The sequence below is a fragment of the Triticum urartu genome, chromosome 2A, assembly GCF_056163025.1.
Source record: "Triticum urartu cultivar PI428250 chromosome 2A, HENAU_Tu73, whole genome shotgun sequence".
Taxonomy (NCBI): Eukaryota; Viridiplantae; Streptophyta; class Magnoliopsida; order Poales; family Poaceae; genus Triticum; species Triticum urartu.
In genome coordinates this window covers 9,358,760-9,377,564 of record NC_141874.1, presented here as the reverse complement: position 1 = coordinate 9,377,564, position 18,805 = coordinate 9,358,760, and the positions used below count along the sequence as shown (strand labels likewise).

General features: G+C 40.2%; 1 protein-coding gene across 1 annotated transcript; it reads right to left on the bottom strand.

Annotated features, from left to right (window-relative positions):
* Window positions 1-4,316: 4,316 nt before the first annotated feature.
* Window positions 4,317-16,300, bottom strand: LOC125534708 (polycomb group protein EMF2B-like). Its single transcript, XM_087539360.1, has 14 exons — window positions 16,190-16,300; window positions 16,018-16,073; window positions 14,436-14,550; window positions 14,201-14,357; window positions 14,050-14,118; window positions 13,141-13,280; window positions 12,166-12,225; window positions 11,863-11,987; window positions 7,075-7,139; window positions 6,434-6,486; window positions 5,940-5,999; window positions 5,655-5,701; window positions 5,517-5,575; window positions 4,317-4,372 (listed from the first exon to the last, which is right to left on the bottom strand). The coding sequence occupies exons 1-14, from the start codon at window positions 16,298-16,300 to the stop codon at window positions 4,317-4,319; spliced, it is 1,173 nt and encodes a 390-aa protein (XP_087395486.1).
* Between the last annotated feature and the right edge of the window lie 2,505 nt (window positions 16,301-18,805).

Sequence of the window (18,805 nt, the reverse complement as noted above, 5' to 3'; positions counted from 1 at the left end):
TCGTTCCCTTCTTGAAGGCGTCGTCACGGCTCACATTGCCCGTCGTGTTGCTCCAGGGGAAACTCTGATCCTTGGATCGGGCGGTGGCGGTGCTCCGTGTCATCCCCTTCCTGAAGGCGCCGCCTTGGAGCCCACGGTTCGCCATATGCAGTTTCACCTCTTCGTGTAGTGCTAGGGATGGTGTTGCTGCGCTCAGTGCCTATGTATCCTGCCTCGGGTGTGTGTTTGCGTCTGTTGTGGGGTTCTGCGTTTGTACCGGGTGCTGTTGATCATTGCTTTATATATAAAAGCGGGGTGAAAGCCTTTTTTGGTAATTCGAAAGGTGTATTCCTAGATTTTCATCCTTTTATTCTGGTTCTCACTGAGCACAAGAATATTAACATATTAATTTTAGCCCTGAGCTATGATCTATGAGTTGTATAACTGACTACGAATAAATAATCAAAAACATTAACATCTCCCAGTTAGTATGTCACAAAGTAAATAAACCTGATTTGAAAGCAACAAAGCATATAATAATATACATCAAGCACTCTTGCATCACAATATACCTTGCTTGGACCAAATCTCGAAACTTTCTTTATGCTACTGATTTGCATTGCACAAACCTTGGTTACTTCCCATTAACACTTTAAGTGGCAGACTGAACAAATGTAGCATTTTGTAGACTAAACGTTTATAACAATGGAGCGGAAAAAGATAGAGAAATTACAGCCACACAGGGTTAACAGATTAAATAAACAGCCAGATGATGGATAGCATTTTTTTAGAATGAATATTTCTAGCTTCTTGTGTTTACCTTATTTGCAATAATATGGAAATATACCTGAGGATTTCACGAGAAGGGCTTGACCTGAAAGAGCAACGATCATATAGTGGAGGAACTACAGAGGGTGAGGATACAGGACAAAGGAAGAGATATATGTGATAATGTGTCTTGTGTGTATGCACTGTAGGATTGATATGCTATTCTGCAGGAGTGTGTGTCATATATGATGCACCAATTAGTTCATATGCAGCTGAACTTGCATCACCTTCCACCGAGTGGTACAACCTGGAGTAATAGTTATGAGAAAGATGTGGCATTATCGAAGGTATCTACACCCGAATTACACACAATATTTCTGTTAGATGAGAAACACCCAAAAATCTGCAATCAATATAGGTAACCCATCAATCTTAGACAAATAACCGACCAGCATACCTGTTCCTTGGCGTGTTTTATCTTTCCCCTTTCTCTGATGTGGAGAACTCAGCAGACATGTCCGGCCAGCCGACGATGGGGCCTGGTTGCCTGCCAGCGGCATAGCACAACACAACCATAGTTGGCATAAGCTGTTGGAAACTTGGAATCAGACCTGGTAGCATGTTGCACTGGCTGCCGGGTCAGAGAAGGAAACCTGGTGGAGAATGACGCGATCTAGCTAGTATGTCGAAGGAGGGTACACAGGAGAAAGAAGGAGGGGAACACACGAGTGTTTTTATAATTGAGAAACCATGTTTCCTTGGGAAGGAGCAGAGCCGGTTTCAGGAACGAGATGCCCAAACATCATTAAATCTAACCTATTGGTCCGTTGAATTAAATGGGCAGATCTCTTTTTTCTGACTTTACCTAGGATTAATGTGGGAGCTCCTATGGTGCCCCCAATTAGTGTGTATATCTAAGATCTTGTGTTGAAGCCACTTCCTCGCTCCTGCAATGGCAACGAACAATAAAATGGAAATGGAAATTATCAACAGGTTATGCCACCTAATTGGAAAGGACTCTGAAGAATATTGTCAAGCTAATACGCAAGGAGAGACACATTAGTATGGTTAACAGCTATACTCTGTTTACTTTTGACTGTAAAGGATGGAATTCAGCATCTAAGTTTTGAATCAGATGAAGACTTCCATGGCCTTGTTAACTAAATAAGGGAAAGGAGTATGATCTGAGGGAGAAGGAACTGAAATATGTTATACCTGGAGTGGCGACGGCATTTTTATCACCGACGTAGTTTTTCTCTTAGTGGATTCTCCAGTGTCCAAGTTGTCGTTTAGCCAAAAACTGAAATTGAAATAATTATCAATAGGGAATTGTTTGCATGGGAATCAAAAATAAATAAATAAAGATGAAACATAACCAAATGTGCAACAACTAGGAAGTATTGTGAAGAATAATGTCATGGTAATACACAGGGAGAGAGACATTAGTATGGTTAAGAGCTATCCTCTCCAGTTTTGACTGTAAAGGTTCGAATTCATCATATTTTGTTAGTTGTGATGAATCGGATGAAGAAATCCATGATCTTGTTGACTGATTCAGGGAGTATGACCCGAGAGAGAAGGAACTGAAAGACGCTATCCTGAAGTGACAACACCATTTTTATCACTAAGGTGGTTTTCTTCTTAGTGATCCTCCAGTGTCCAAGCTGTCAAAGAGTGAGCAGCTTATGAACCTTCCAAATACCAAGGCTGCAGTAATTATGGAGCAAAAGTATGGTTACAATTTGATCAGCACACTAGTGATCTCTCGAAAAGTCAAGAGAATTCAGGTTCTGAAGAAAAAACGTACCACAGTCACAGTTTAGAACTTGTATGGCCTGCTCGACTCCACTGCTAACATGTCATCAGACTGATTTGGCATCACCAGAATACGATGAGCACAATGCTGGAAAGTCCAATAGACATAATCACTCTCCTAGTGAAAGCAAATAAGACATGAGCCAAATTTGTAGGGCGCCAAATCTGTTATCAAGGAAAAAGATTACATTGATTGTAGCTCTTTCATTGAGTCACCTAGTAGTAGAAAACTGAAGTCATGCCCATGCCATGCAACATGAAAACATGCCAAAGATAAGCTCTGCTGGAAGCAGTTTCAACATATAACACATGCAAAAACAATATGTGCATAGAAAATAGTGAGGTTTTGCTATTTCAAGATTTACATATCCGAATTTGACTATAACTAAAATCACTGAAAGAGAATAGGGACTATAATATTTAAATGTAAATCCTATGCTTCAAACTGGAACGACGTTAATAGTCCTGACATTTGTTTCTGGAGAAATGAGTTCAATCACCTCGTAGTTGTAACTGAACGCAATAATTCATACACTATGCTCTTAAAATCGGCACGGCCTCGTATTTATATATATTAATCGATAGGCAAGCTTTTGTAGCTAATCATATTTTAATTCGAGGGGAAATAACAGTGAAGACAACAACAGTATTACTTATCACCAACCTCTAAGGATCTAGTCGTTAGAACCTAAAATTTTAGACCTCCAAAATTCAAATCCAAATACGTATAACTATTAACCAACCTCCATCAGGCCAGCCGGCGAGCCAGACACCAACAAATACGTATGTGAATATAGGCCTCAACTTCTCTCACACCTCGCTTAACTCCTATGGGGTTCCCAAACTTCTCCAACCCTATCCTCCCCAAACTTCGGATGGCTTCCAACATCCTCCCCGCCACCCACCAACCCAGCAAGAAAGATGATGGCCGACGCCCGGGAGTAAGTTGGATCAAAATCTAGTTCTAATATAGAACATGTAACTGAAGACCAGGCAACCAGAAAATAGAAAGTGAGTAAGAAAAATACAAAGAGTCGGGCATTTTGGAGACCGAACTCCATGGAGGCCTTTATTTTGAAAAATTCAAAATTCCATATTTTAGTTTCAAAAATTTCCAAAAAACCATACATATGCAAGGATGTAATGTGTATGTGTGAAAAATTTCAGGATGAAATCCGTTGAATTGTGAGCTGCACAAAAAAAACATGGACTTTGAGGATGAACAGTACATATGCTAAAAAACAGCAGATTTGTCTTTTTTGTGTAGCTCTCATTTTAACATATTTCAACCTGAAAATTTACACACATACATTACGTATCTAGGTATGTGCACATTTTTTCAGAATATTTTGAAACTAAAAAGTTTGAATTTTGAAGTTTTCAAATTAAGGCCTCCATGGAGCTCGGTCTCTGTTATATATGGCTGTACAGGAGTTATATATGGAACTAATAACAGCACAGAAAGAAAAGATAGATACCAAGTATTAACACAATTTATTTCACACCGACCTGTGCCCTGTGAGAGTGCAAGGACTGACGTTTCTGCAGGAGTTGCTAGCTGCCGGACAGTATACACATAAAAACATTTGGTTTAACAATTTCTGTTGTAATCGGATCAAAATCATCCTCGTCTTGTCAATTTTATATGGCTAAAGCGGTAGGCGAGTAACCCTGATGGTGTATCAGCAATGTAAACAGAAGGGTGGCTACTTTCTGAGATCAACTCGCTCTACAGATAACTTCCTTGTATTCCCTCATACTGTCGGTGATGCTTGAGAAGGATCAACAGAAGCACGTTCCACAGAAATATCTGCAATTTCAGAGAAAAAAAACAGCAGATAAGGGAATTAATCTAGGACCAAATTTCAGGCATAAAAATTAGTAGGTGTGAGCAAACAAACAAGAACTAGCTCATTCTTAATTCTGAAAGTAATACTGGAGATCCAAATCAACTGAATTAGTAAGCATCAGATTTTCTGGTTAATTTTGTTAGGGAGTATGCAACTTGTATTTCCGGTGCCATAGGCCAGTATATAAAAATCCGCAGTTCACGGGACGCCTAGGAGACCTGCACGAGCGGGCGCCAGCAATGAGACGGAACAAGCCGGCACTCGCAGGACAGGCGGAGCAAGGCGGCGGACGACGGAGCAAGCTGGCATGGGGCGGCGACCTCCTGGATCGGGTGGTGGCGGCCTCCTGGCAGCAGGGCGGAAACGGTGGGAAGAGGGAAGGCCGGAAGGGCCAGCAGCCGGCGTGTGGAGATGGGGCTGATTCCTGAAGGAGATGGGTGATGGCGGAAGTAATGGCGGACGCTAGCAGGGCTAGCAGCAGCACCAGCCACGAGAAAGAGATGGTGACGGCGAGAGAAGAAATAAGCAGCTGTGGCAAAATAGAGGATGGCGGCAGCTCGACGGGATCTTAGCACGAGTTGCACGTGCGGAAAAATACCTAGGCATTAATATCATGTTTGGAAATATAGAACTTGCATTTCCCAGTGGGCATAGACCAGTATATATATGCAGAAAACCCTTTATAGAATGGGGGAAATACAAAGGGACACATGGCCCTAATATACCATGTCATAAGAAGATGCAGGTGCGAAAGAAGACATAAACTCTAATATACCATGTTATAAGAAATATTCAATTTGTATTTTCAGGTGGGCTTAGGCCAACATAGAAAACCCTTCTATAGAATGGAGAAATTACAAAGGGATACACAGCTAAATATACATAACTCTAACCGATTTCATCAGGAACAAAATTTGAACTATTATTATAAAATTATATAGCAGACTGGAGACAAGGATAGAAACATCACCACCTTTCGGTGTTACCATTTTTCAATGTAATATGGCGTTACCAATTTAATGTAGTTATGCCACAGTGAGAAACCGTAAGTCTGCTACCAAAAAGGAAAAGGGGAAATTAAAGTTTCATAAGATGAGAATGTACCATCGTCAAGGCTTATTTTCGCAGATGTGGTTACCGACCTTCTAGTCTTAAACCTTGAGCTGATGATGAAACACAGTTAGGAAAATCAAATAGAAATAAATTAACTGAACTGATCAAATTGCTTTAGAAATAGCATACCAGTAGGAAAATGTTTGATGTATTGGATCAACTCCCTCAGGCCCAAGCTGAGAAATAAATGGGATTATTAGTTCCAGATGGTAATAACAAAATTTTTCAATTTAAATCAATATGCAGTATTTATAGATTTACTATGCTAAGCATGTAAAACGATACACAATGCGGATTCTGCAAGTATCCTGCACATTCTTCAAACAACTCTGGGGTAAATAAGAACAGCCCGGCCCAGCTACTAAATCTATCATTTATTAATAGAAAATTTTGGAAGTTCTATCACTAATTTACCTCTATTCTCCATGCATCAGCCTTCAGACTAACATCAACAGCCTGGCGTTCTTCAGATATCTGCATTAATGAAAAGAACAAACCATAAATCAAACTATGGCAATGTTGAAAAATAACTTTAGAATGAAAATTCTAGAAGTTTACGAACCCAAAACTCAAAGTGGAATAGGTCATGTGATGAGTTCAGGTGACACCCCAGGCCCTAGTATATATCACAAGAATCACAACGTCAGATATGTGCCTTTAGAAAAAGTCCATAAAAACTGTTCCCATCAAAATAAATAAGGGTGGATAGAGTAATAATATAATGTAAATTTCCTCACCAAGAACAAGACAGCAAAAAGCAAAATTTGAATAAATAACAAATGTGCAGTGTGAAATAACAAAAAAAATGGTTTACCCCAAATGTAGCAAATGACACGGCTCCCTAGCCTTAGCAGCAATAAGCAATATTTAAATAAATAAACAAGATGCAAGTTATCTTCAAATTTTACCTTGTAGCTTCCACACTTTACGAAGCAAAAGGGGCAAGCAAAATCTTCAGTGACTGGTAAGAAGGGATCAATATAAGAATCATGAACTAAACAAAAATATTTAACTTCAGCAACAAATGTTATGCAGTGATGCAAAACTGCACATAGGTAACCACAAAGCATTTAACACAAGATCATTGCGATGATAAACATTCAAAACATGATGACAGATTAAAAAAACCATTAATATCGTCCCCGTCTTTAGTTCTAGGATCATATTCAAAACCATTAACAGCATAAATTCTCCACTATGTTACTTCCTTTTGTATTGATACCCTAATATTCCTATATTGAATATTTTCCCCACATTTTTTACCTTGCTAGGGCACCATAACTTATTGGACAAAGTAATTAATAAGATTACTTACCACCATAAAACATCAGAAGCTTTCAACCAATAACATGTTTACCACAGAATCTTAGCAATATTTCATTTACAATTGCATACATATTGATATTGTTACTATTAACAATCAAACATATCTAGTTAGTTACACTAGGAGAAAATGAAGAGCACCTAGGGAAAATGTCAGTATATGATGCTAACAAATGTCGATGAAAATGAAAAAATGCGCTAGCCCAAATGTTGTGTAAGAAAGAACCTTCAGTCTTTTGCATAGTATTTTTGTAATACTTGCAGTTGAAATGCACATTTCCAGCTCTTAATCTGCAGAAATATAAACAAATAAAAATGTGTTTGTAAAGCTGAAACTTAGAGCAATGTGTCTTGATAAACCCTAGTGAAACACTAGATCAGCCAGACTTGGTTCTAGGCTGACTATCCTGACCACAAAAAGGCCAGGCTCACAATCCAGATAAACCTGCCTCGCTAGCCAAAACCGCAAGTCCAAATGCTAAGCACTAATAGAATTTATTTCATGTTGAGATATTTTTACCTGCCGTTTTACACATCCACATCCATGACAATTTAAAAAGCTACAGCTTCCATCCACTAACTCACAATTTAGTTGAAACCCTATAAACTGAGCTTTAATTATGCAGTAATCCTATTAATAAAACCCGTATAGTTTTTATCCTGCCATTATTACGTGATGGACAAATGGAGGAAGAACAAACTAGCAACATGATCAGCACAAGTACATTTACCACAAGGACTAACACAATGATAGAACTAGTATTATGAAAAATCAAGCAATAGAATTTTAACATGCTCGCACTTAACCTCCTAAAGCGAGAAATTCATCCTAGTTGTTGGTTAATCATGGACACTGCTGGCAGACAACATAAAACATGTGTAAGAGCATAACATTTATTAGTGGTAGAGAGATTTAATGTTCATTACTTCCAAATATTATTATGCATTTTGTGTAATGCAAAACATGTCATTCATACATAGACATACCTCATCTATGCTTCATTTTATTCGTTTGTTGGTTATGATGACAGAGTTGAATATCCGTGGATATTTTTTAAGCAGTAGAAACATACTAAATTCCTCAAGTAATTAAATTGTGAAGCATAAACTTTCGTGGTCAGGTTTCGTACGTAAACATGCATACATATTTGATATGTTACCGAGGACACATTTTTCACATCTCTCTTAATATAATATTCAATATATTCCTGCTATCAAGTGCTTGCCAATTGTGATTAGCTCTCATTGGGGAGCTAAATGTGATGTTAACCATTGGATGACAAATGAGTAAAACTGATATAGATTTCGGACCAGCGTAGAAAGGTTCTACCTAGTAGAGCATCTCTCCAATACTCTCCCATTTCCGAATGTATTTTTATTTCTAGGTGATCAAGATGACCAACCAAAAACTCCAGAATTTTATATCACCCAGAAAATCATTAGAAACTTCTTTCAATACGAGTTCATGCAGCATACAAATTGGAACTATTTCTACTTCATTGCTAAGGGAGGTGTCACTGGATTAAATGCTCCAGAGGCAGTACGTAAATCTGTTGGTATCCTTCTTCTTAAGCCAGACAAAGACAACGATGCTTCTTGGTCATTATTGGTATTTTTTATATTTTTCTCTATTTAAATATGTCTACCTTTTGACTGTATGGGTTATTCCATTGAAGATCACATGAAAATATTAATGTGCATTGTTTGACTATTATTCTAGTATGGTTTTGCATCAAAACAATATACTTAAAGAGTTCGCCCTCTGCCACTGAACATATGCATGTTTCACTCACTGTTAGGCATCATGTGTTAGGAAAATCCAGGGAAAAATAGAATTATTTTTCTTCCCCGTTACCTTTACATTGCAGTAGTTCAATTGGGTATTTCTCAGTATAGTAGAACTTCGATGGGAGAAGCGTCTCAATTTTGTTTGTGAAATAGTACACAGTAAGGAGAGTTTAATCCAAAACATCCTGATCTGAGCATGTTTTGTGTGTCGACCACATATGTGTTGCCAAATTTTCTGTTTTTATCGCCTGCCTATGCGGCTTTATGTTTCATCCTTCAGTTCATTCACAGCTCCACCACCACTTATCTAATGTCATGAGCAGCGTATACTGGTTCCTTCCAGGAAGGACAGACAGTGTATCCTCTAGCTTGGTTCACCCAGAAGATGTATGTTATTGAAGACGAATACGAGCATGCTTGCAGGGTAAATAACCATTGTATCTTATAAAACAATTTTAAAATTCATTCTTTACTGAAATGCCATAGCTACGCCCTTAAACAGTCTTGTCATCTATCCCAGGAGCAGAGACACATAATATATGATAATGACCTCCTATACAAGTCTGAGCTCCCTATCTGTAATATGATTCTAGTGTGATACAACTACAAACTTGTGTTTTCATTGTATGAATTATATTATTATTTTAGTCTTTTACAGAAATATTTTCAGAATAGAAAAAAGTGATTGTACAACTTTATTTTGCTTCACTATTTAATTCTGTGATTTGGAAAATCCCAGTGTCTGCGGTACTGTACCTTATGTATCAAATCGGACTGATCTTTTTTTGTGCACAGCTTGCATTTCGTAATACGGTCACAAGGATGATGTTATTTCCAACCTATTTATGAATCAAGTGCATTTTCCACATATATTTAGATGGCCATGTATGGTTCATGGAAGCAATGCTAATAATCTAATGGTCAGTAGGAATGCTTTCGGAAATTTTATTCCAGGATATTTCCAGATATTTTGTCGTCTAAGAATATCGTTTGATAAATTGAACTATGATAAAGATGAACTTTCTGTTGTCCATGAAGTATGCTCAACTTAATATGTAGTAATGGATATGTGTGTTTCACATGTGTGATTACTAGTTGGATGGAAATGTGTTGCGTTTACAACATTATTACTCCCTCCGGTCTATATCAATTGTCGCTACAATTAATATGGATTGGAGGGAGTTATTACATTTTGCCTTTGTACAGATATGCTTTGCACGTGTGGAATTACAGATGTCTCTATTATGTCCTTCGACCAATGGCCATTTCTTTCTTCAATTATATTTTAGGATAGAACACTAAAAATACTAATGATCTAGTGACATATCAACACGACAAACCAAAATATATTTTTATGTTAGCAGCCAAAGTGAAAAGATCGACTCCGCGTATTCTAAACTAACACTTGACAAGGAATTAGCTTCCTTTTAATAACAATGGGAGCTGGGGAGATCCTCCCTTTCATCTAAAGGACACTTAACAAGAAAGCCCCGTGCTAGGCGTCATTTAGCTGATCGTCCTGGGAAGGGATCAGCCGGGTCGGGAGCCATCAGATTTTTTGATGACTAGGTCGTCCCTCTTCCCTCGCCCTTTCACAGCATCTATCTCTCCAATGTACCTCGTCTCCCCTTGCCTTGGCCTTGCTCTGCCGTGAATTAGAAGATGTGCTCACCACCGAAGAAGCGAACCGCCTGCAGCAACACAACATCTGCAGGAAATCCCATGTTGCAAGGCAGCATGCTCGTGTCACCAGTCGTGGCTCATATTACGCCACTACCCGAGCTCCGCACTCCGCAACAGCCGCACCGACTCACAGCACAGCATGGCGGCAGTATGTGCCCCTTCTGGCAGCATGATGATGACACTTGGGGCACAGGCGGGTTGCCCCGCATGCAGCATCGAGCACCACCCCTTTGCAGCACCCCAACTCACAACACCAAGCCGTCAGCAGCAGCACTACCAGCGTTGGTAGCGGTCTGTCTGCCGCTTGCAGTAGCAGTGTCCACCGTGTTGGAGCCTCAGGCTTCAATTTTGCAGCACCGGACCCACTACACCAGGCTGTCAACAGCAGCAATTCAAGATGGCAATGGGGCCCCGAAACCACGTCCCCGCGGGTTTTTACCCTATTAGGGGACCAGGATGGGCGATTGTCTATCCCAGGGGGACTGCTAGTGGGTACATTATAAACCCCGGCATTTTTTGGCGGGTTTAAACCCGTTTCAGTACTACCCGAACCCGAAACCCGATAATACCCGTGAAAATAAAAAGATTAGCATGCAAGAATCCATCCTGACGCAAGCGGCCCAAAGCCACAGCGCCCGAGTGGCTGAATCCCCCAGTGTCGAGGCCCTGGAGTAATATGCTGATTTTTGCTGATGTAATATGCTGATTTTTTTGCTGCTGAAATGTACTATGTTTGTTGCTTAAGTATGCTGATTTTTTCTGCCGTAATATGCTCTTGTTTTTCTTTCAAATGCTTCTGTTTTCCTTGATTGCTCGTGGGGACGGGTTCCCCGTGGGTTTAGAAAACCCGACGGGTTTAGGGGACAGGAAAAAAACTAGTCGCGCGCATGGTGACGGGGAGAGGCTTGCCCGAAGGGTTTGGGCAAGAAAAACCCGGTGGGTTTCGTCCCCGTTGCCATCTTGAGCAGCAATGCCATCAGGCATACAAGTTCGTCTGCCGCTTGCAGCAGCAGAGCTCGGTTTGCAGCAGTGTCCGTTATGTTGGAGCATGTGTCTCTAGTTTTGCAGCACCGACAGCAGACCTCGCGTCCATTGCCAACAGACTTGCACGAGCAGCGACATATTCTTACAACGGCGGAGTGGTAAGCTTTCAGCAGCGACAGCAGACCAGTTGTCTTGCTTGCATGCAGTGGCGACAGTGCTGGCAGCGACAGCGTGCGACAGTGCTCACAGCATGGCTTGCAGTCAAACAGCTGCGGAGACAGAAGGATGCAGCATTGTGGAGCCAGAGCTTTTCTATCAATGAATACCTTCAAACTAAACTACATAAGAAAGAGAACCAAGCGGTGCTCGGTTCCCTAGAGCGCAAGTCTGCACGCTCACCCAGCCGCATTCGAGGCGCAGGCTTTGCAGTGTGGCTCATTTCTTCAATGAAATAAAATTCCCCAAGTGCTAGTGGTGATGGGTCAAGTTTATGTTCGAGAAAAACTACCTAAGGAAGGCAAGCGACTATTATGTTTAGCTAGATATGTACTAGTGTTACCTTACTATACGAGGTAATGACGGAGTTGGGACATCACTGTATGAGTAACTACTATATGGATTTTCACGGATGTCTCTTGCACCAGCCTCTTGAGCAGATATGCCAACTTGGAGTTTATATGAACCCTGAAACAAAATAAACAAACTTAGACAAGCTGCTGGAGCAACTGATAGGCAGTTTCCAACATAACCCATTGCCACACTAGATAACAACACTTATTAGTCCCTTATAAATATGGAAATGAGAGTAGATCAATAAATAAAGGTAGGAGATCGCTCAAAAAAGGTACAAGGATATCCCTACCGTAGCATCAACCTTGTGAGAGCAAAATGTCAAGCAATTGTCTTGCTCAAGAAATTTTTTCTGCATACATAACAAAAGGAAATATAAGTAAGGTCAACATACAGCTGAAGCAACTAATTTCCACTACATCCCAGTAATCTCTCGATTCATATTGTGAAATCAGAGGAACAACTGAAGAAAAAACAGATTCGCAGAATCACTTAAGCTTACATACACTGCAGATTCCATACTTTACTGATAATATTAATCCTGTAACATGTTCTCTTACCAAAGATGCAAAGTGCACTACTTCTGATGTGGCAATTCACTGCCAGAACTTTAGGAAGGTGATTTCTAATTAAGGACAAGCACTACAATATTCTAGAAAACTAAAAGTACATGACACGTAAATCATCCAAATACAGGTGGCTAAGCTAATTTATTCAGTCTCAAACTTCAGGTGCTGCAAAGGATTGTGCTTCATCCATGTTGGAATTCTGCCCACAGGATCGATCACATCAAAATACACACGCATGAGAACTTTTAGCCAAGAGCCTGTATCGTGCCCTTCTTTTTCCCTTAAGTTCTTTTCTCTTTTCACCCCTTTAATGCAAATCTCACGGTGTTGCTCTGACCGTGTATATATATATATAGCCTAGTAGTGGCTGCCTAACCTAGTACAGCTAGCCTAGTACTACACGACTATGACTCCTACTTGTACTACCACATATACATCCTAGCTGACTAGTGATTTCCAAACGTGACATGGACTAACCTAAACCTACTACTACTCAAACTCTTGTTTTACTACTACACGTGACCATGTATTCCTAATAAATGGAAACTAACTTAACTACAACTTAGACACCAATCAGACTTGACACTAATCAAGATTATGCTAACAATCCATCCTATGGTTAACAACTATAGAAAAGTTAAGGTACATAAACTAAGAACATTCAAGCTTAATAATATGGAGAAGTTCAATTAAAGTACCTCTAAGAAACTTGGTCTCATTTCAACCGTAGAAGTTAACTTCATGGTATGTCCCAAATTTAAAGTTGACGCATGATTCTCCAATGACAAACGAAGTAAATTAATTGATATATTACCCCAGAAACATTTCCCTTCAAGTTCTGTCAAAATGAATTAGTAAATAGTTGCACTCAACAATCCTACAAATCATAACTGCGTTCTTGACAATTATTTTAGAAGGAAAATGTGTTATGGCTAGAAGTGGTACATGTGATAATAAGGATCCACCCCAAGCAGAAGAAAATAATCTAAAGTAATAATGCAGAGAGCTTAGTATCACCCCCTGTAAAAATCTAACCAAACACTGTTTAAAGTTTATTTATTCTTTGGATCTCCTACATAAAGGCAGCCATACACATAGCCAATACTTTGCACACCACCACTATGTTCACTAGTTATCCATGTATTAAAGGAATCTATGTTAATTATTAGTGTTGGTTTACGAGTATAACTGTGATACTAATCATTCTTTTAAAACAGAAAACTGTAACACTAATCTTTACGCAACAGAAGGTTTGGCATACTGTTGTCAGCTGTTTACCACCTGGAGATAGGTCGCTGCAAGGGTTCATGGTTTGGCCCAAAATACAGACGTGAACTAGATTCAAATATACTGTGAGATAGTCGTAGTTTGGCCATTGGTCTTGATACCATTCAAGAATTGGGAGTTTGGGAGAACAGTTGTATCTTCAACCACATGAATAAGCAATATAAGTTGCCAGCTAGCGAGTACCTCAATCCAGTTGACACATGTGTTGTGTAGCTAAATGTATTAATAAGTACTATTTTCTAAGTCTTACAGACAACTGCACCTTGCGCTTGTTCTAGAAACTATTTAACATCTTTCAAAAAATGAAACCAGAAGCTTACTTTGGAGAGCAGATCGTTCCAAATGGCCCCCGGTGCAGTTGTTTTCACCAATATCTTCTCCAACTTGTCCTGCTGAAACTAAAGGAAATTAAAATGTGATGGTTGTGGAGAACTGTAGAACACATGAAATCACATATGATGCACATCATACCACGGCTGATAATGATAATGTTAAGGTTGGAAGCTCTGGAGGATGCTAAATTCTCGATGTCTGGAATTACAAATGTAGCTTTGGTGTGATCTTTACTACCAAATCCACCAAAAGATGTAAGAAAATAGGCCCGACTGAATCGATATATGGGAGGGTGCTGTGCATAACATTTTGTCAATAATAAGAGATAATTTGGTACGAAATATCGATTGAAACTAAGAAAAGGTAGACTTACCTCTTCAAGTGAAATGTTACTAGTAGGTGTAGCTAACAGAACATAAAGAGGGAAGATATTCTGTTCTCGACATGCAGTATTTGTACCTCGAGAGAGTGATACAGTTAATTGAATCCTACATCCATAAGCACAAACACTGGTCAGCATTTGCATGATGTAACACATAATATTAAATTTCGATAGTGGTTAGTACTTGTAGCATCACAGAGATTAGACATTTAAGAACTAAATTTCTTGGGCCTTGTTTAGCCCAGCTACCATTTTGGTGTATGTAGGGCAGCAATCAAGCTACCATTTCTTGGTCCTTGTTTAGCCACACTACCATTTTGGTGTATGTAGGGGCAGACACCATCTAGCTCTCTATGTCCAATATTGCTAACTAAAAGTAGTTGCCATACAATATCAATATAGTGATTATTCCTTGTTGAGTTGTGTCCTACATTGCCGCACCGAGAAAAAATAATACTCGACTTTGTGTACAAGATTTTATAACCTGTGTACATTTCGACTTACAGCTTGTATCGCATCTAATAAGCTCACTGTGTTGTACATGCTGCCATAATCTATAAATATATGATACTTGATTGAATGGAACAACAAATACCTTTTACATGTTTAATTTGCTAGAATATTAATATGGTCACAATCTTGCAATAGATGTGGGATAGTCATATGCTATCAATTAGCTCACGATTATCTCAAAGATGCATCGATTTGAAAATATCTCCCTACGTGAGGATGTCAGGCTGGGGCATATCAGCGAGACATCAGATGATATTTTCCACCTTAGTTATCTTTGCGCTGATATTAATTAATTCTTCCATGTGTACAGCAATGCACCAAATACGGGTAATACAAAAATCTGGTGGAGTTTAACATTCTGAAATCCTTGGATCCCTATATATGCTACTTTTCACTAACTTAATTGTGATTGTTTACTCTACATTTTATGATCATGTTTGTGTGAAATGTTATATAGCCAACCCAGGCATGTCATTATGAAGGGCAATCAATCAAATTGATTACCAAATGACTAGACAAGCACTAACATTAATGATGAAGTGCATCACATTCTTCAAATTATAGGGCATACTGAGTTACGATCAGACCAATTCCACGGTTTGATCATGCGCATTTACAATTTTATTCAATCCTTATGGCAGTAACATTATGTGTACATCACTGTGTGGTTCCAACAGAGCTAAACGGACCAGCAAACTGCATACCCCCTTCGTCCCAAAAGACATTGGCTATTAGGTTCCATTAGGGCAAGCCTTGACCAATAACTGCACAATTAATATATATTTTTTTTGAAAAAGTTGATGTCATTAGATTCATATTCCAAAGTACTAGTTTTTTTGTGTTTATGGTTTTCTCTGATAAAGAAGTACATAATAATAACAAATTTCGCTACACATTTTGGAATGGAGGGAGTAATAGTGAAGCCTCACTCTGCTATGCCGGGAAAATAAAATCTGAAATGGAACAGTTAATCGTTTGATATTTGGATCTGAATCAGAACAATATTATATTAAGTTTACACATGTCCTAAAATAGATTGTAGTCAAAGCTTGTACTATACCTCTTTTTTCGTCTTGCTTCTATCATGTAATCAAGGCATCTTTGCAGGAAAGTGGGCTGCAAAAGTCAGTGAGACATCATTGTTATGTGATCACTTACATGGTGAAGGGTGTGAGTGAATGAGCACATGCAATCCGTGTCAAATGAGGCCAGAATTTTAAAAACAAACTTACATTTTTAGCAGCTCGATGTTGAATAATATTGTACCACTCAATTGGTCTGCAGTACAACTTGAGGCTTTCTTCAGAAGCAAGCTTCTCATCTGGAGACAACTGAGGGCACATCTGGTCTGCGGACGAGATTAATGAAATCCGCACCTGACTCCCTGTACATAATTTGCAACAGCGTCAAATAAAGAAGATACAAGTAATCTCTTTTCACTATTAATAACAAGAAAATCATTTGCCATATTTACATGGTTCCATATCTTAAAAGCAGCTAAATAGACATAGATCAACTCAATTAGTTTCTAGAATCAGGATGTGACCAAACAGCGCAAATTAGATTTGAAGTGGGGAGTCATTAATTCATGAAAAGTCAGAACTTGCCATATACTAGAATCAAGATGTGCAACCATTAATTTATCCACGGAGATTATCAACCAGTGATGAATCAATTACACAATTGCCATTTTATTAATTTCCAGATGCAAACAAGGTTAGCAACATATATACTTGAACTAAGCAACAATTAATTTTTTGAACTACTTACTGTCATAAGGAGACTTCACTATCTACCACAACAAAATACCCCCCCCCCCCTCAGGTATCACGACGCAACTGGAGTTCTAACATCTTATGTATCTTGTCCCAGGGTTGCTATCATAGTTGCAACCCTTTATTCCGCTTACCACACGACCCCTAAGTGTACTGGTGAAATGAGCAGGTGGTACTGCCCATCCTGCCCTCCTCACGAGCACACACCAGATAGGATGAGCCCGCCGTGCCCAAAGGTATAGCTCTGCACTTGCTCAGCCTAGTTTTCAATCTCATGAATTATCATTACACAATCTCAAAAGCTCACTTGGATAGTTAAGTAAAAAGGGAGGTATTTTGTGGAGGCAGCTTTCTGGTCTTAAGCTAGGGAAGCCCCCGGCCGTCCATGAATGGAAATGCTGTCAGCCACTACGCTTCAGGTTGTGGGCCGTGCCGGTGAGGTAGCGCTTGTGAACACAGCTAGCCACCCAAGCACAAGCAGGGCAGGTATTATTAGAGGCTGTTTGGATTGGAGCCTACAGCAGCTCAACCAAAAAATTGGTTGTTGACCGTGTGCATGGGTGCATCTTTGGATGACAGCCAATAATTTGGATCACCCAAACTATTGCGGTGTTCGAGCATTAAACTGTTCCTATATGAGTACCCAACTGTTCTTGTATGTTTCACATGAGTTTTGTGTAGTGTATACCACATTCATGAAATATTATCTCTACTTTTAAAGCAGAATCAGACGTCGTTTTCATTCGACCTCCTCCCCCTCCTCTCGTCGGATTCCCACGCAGAAAAAGGTTGAGGAGGAAAACCCCCCTCTCCCCTCTCCGAACCGCGAAAAAACAGGAGAAGAAAAACTCTCACGGCACGACCACCACTTATGCCACAACCTGCCATTCTCATCTCCCATCTCCTGATCTCTCCCTCCCGCCTCCTGCCTGCCGACCCCGAACCACCCCAGGACCCTCCCTCTCCATTGCCCCAATTAATGGAACCGCTGCGCATCAGCTCTGCGTATCCATCTGCGCCTCGCCGTCCAGAGAAGCCAAGGAACCACTGCCACGCCTCTGACTCCCTGCGAAGATGGCACCTTTCCTCCGCCAGCCAGGAATCACCGCCATGTGCGGCCTCAGATCTACGATGATGGGTGCATCCAGGCTCGCACAAGGACGACCTCTCTCTTCCTCCTCCACGCTCGATTTTTTTACGGCGACTGCGCCGCTGACACCGAGCAGCCAGAATCTGGCTCCGCTCCGGATCGATCCATAATCGATCCATAAACAGGACGAAGAATTGCGGCGGATCAACGAATCGAGAGAAGCGCCCAAGATCTTACCTTCAAGCCAAAGGCTGTGGGTGCTGGTGTTGGTGTTGGTGAATCGGGGGGGACGGCGGCGGCCGGCCACGCGCGGCAGGGGCGGCCGGGACTGAGGCGTCGGCGGCCGGTACTAGGGCAGACGGCGGCGGCCTCTCGACGCTAGATCTGGAGAGGGCTATGCGCTGCTCTTTTTCTTTTCTTTTCTTTTGTACTACCTTTTTTTGTATTTAGCGTGCTGCGTTGGTGTAATTAAAACGTGAATAAAACGTGAAAATGGACTACTGTAGTGTTTAAGGGTTTTGCCGGGGTTTTTTTTAATAAAAAAAATTACCAGGTCCTTTGTCTTCGTGTCCGCGGGCCGTGGTGCACTTTCGAGTTGTTGGGCCCGCGTGGAGGAAAGAAATCATCTAAAAAGAATTCTCTCAAAAAAATCTAAAAAATAAAAGCCATGACAGAAATGAACTCAGTTATTGAAAAACAATGAACTCACCCATAAATAAAGGAAATGTACCTGTTCTCATCTCAAAAATATAATGAAATTTATCTACAACCCTTTCAATCCCCAATTCATGTCCAACACGAACCCTCGTTGCAGCAATCATACTGCATGACTAGAGGGACACTACACTGTATTACAACCTAGACACTCCGCTGGCGCATCGCAACTCGATGTCGTCCCAGTAACATTGACTTGTCTGTTTGTAGTTTTTTTTTTAAGAATATCGGTTTGCAGTTTGTGGATGGTTACTAGTTGTAAATCCGAG

Bases quoted from the DNA above. Each gene is read 5' to 3' on its own strand.
- LOC125534708 (XM_087539360.1), bottom strand. From the start codon at position 16,300: ATGTGCCCTCAGTTGTCTCCAGATGAGAAGCTTGCTTCTGAAGAAAGC. The intron at 5,576-5,654 runs GTATGCTATTTC...TTTCATCATCAG, and splicing joins CATCAAACATTTTCCTACTG to CTCAAGGTTTAAGACTAGAA. The intron at 4,373-5,516 runs GTACATTCTCAT...CTGAAATTGCAG, and splicing joins GAAAATAAGCCTTGACGATG to ATATTTCTGTGGAACGTGCT.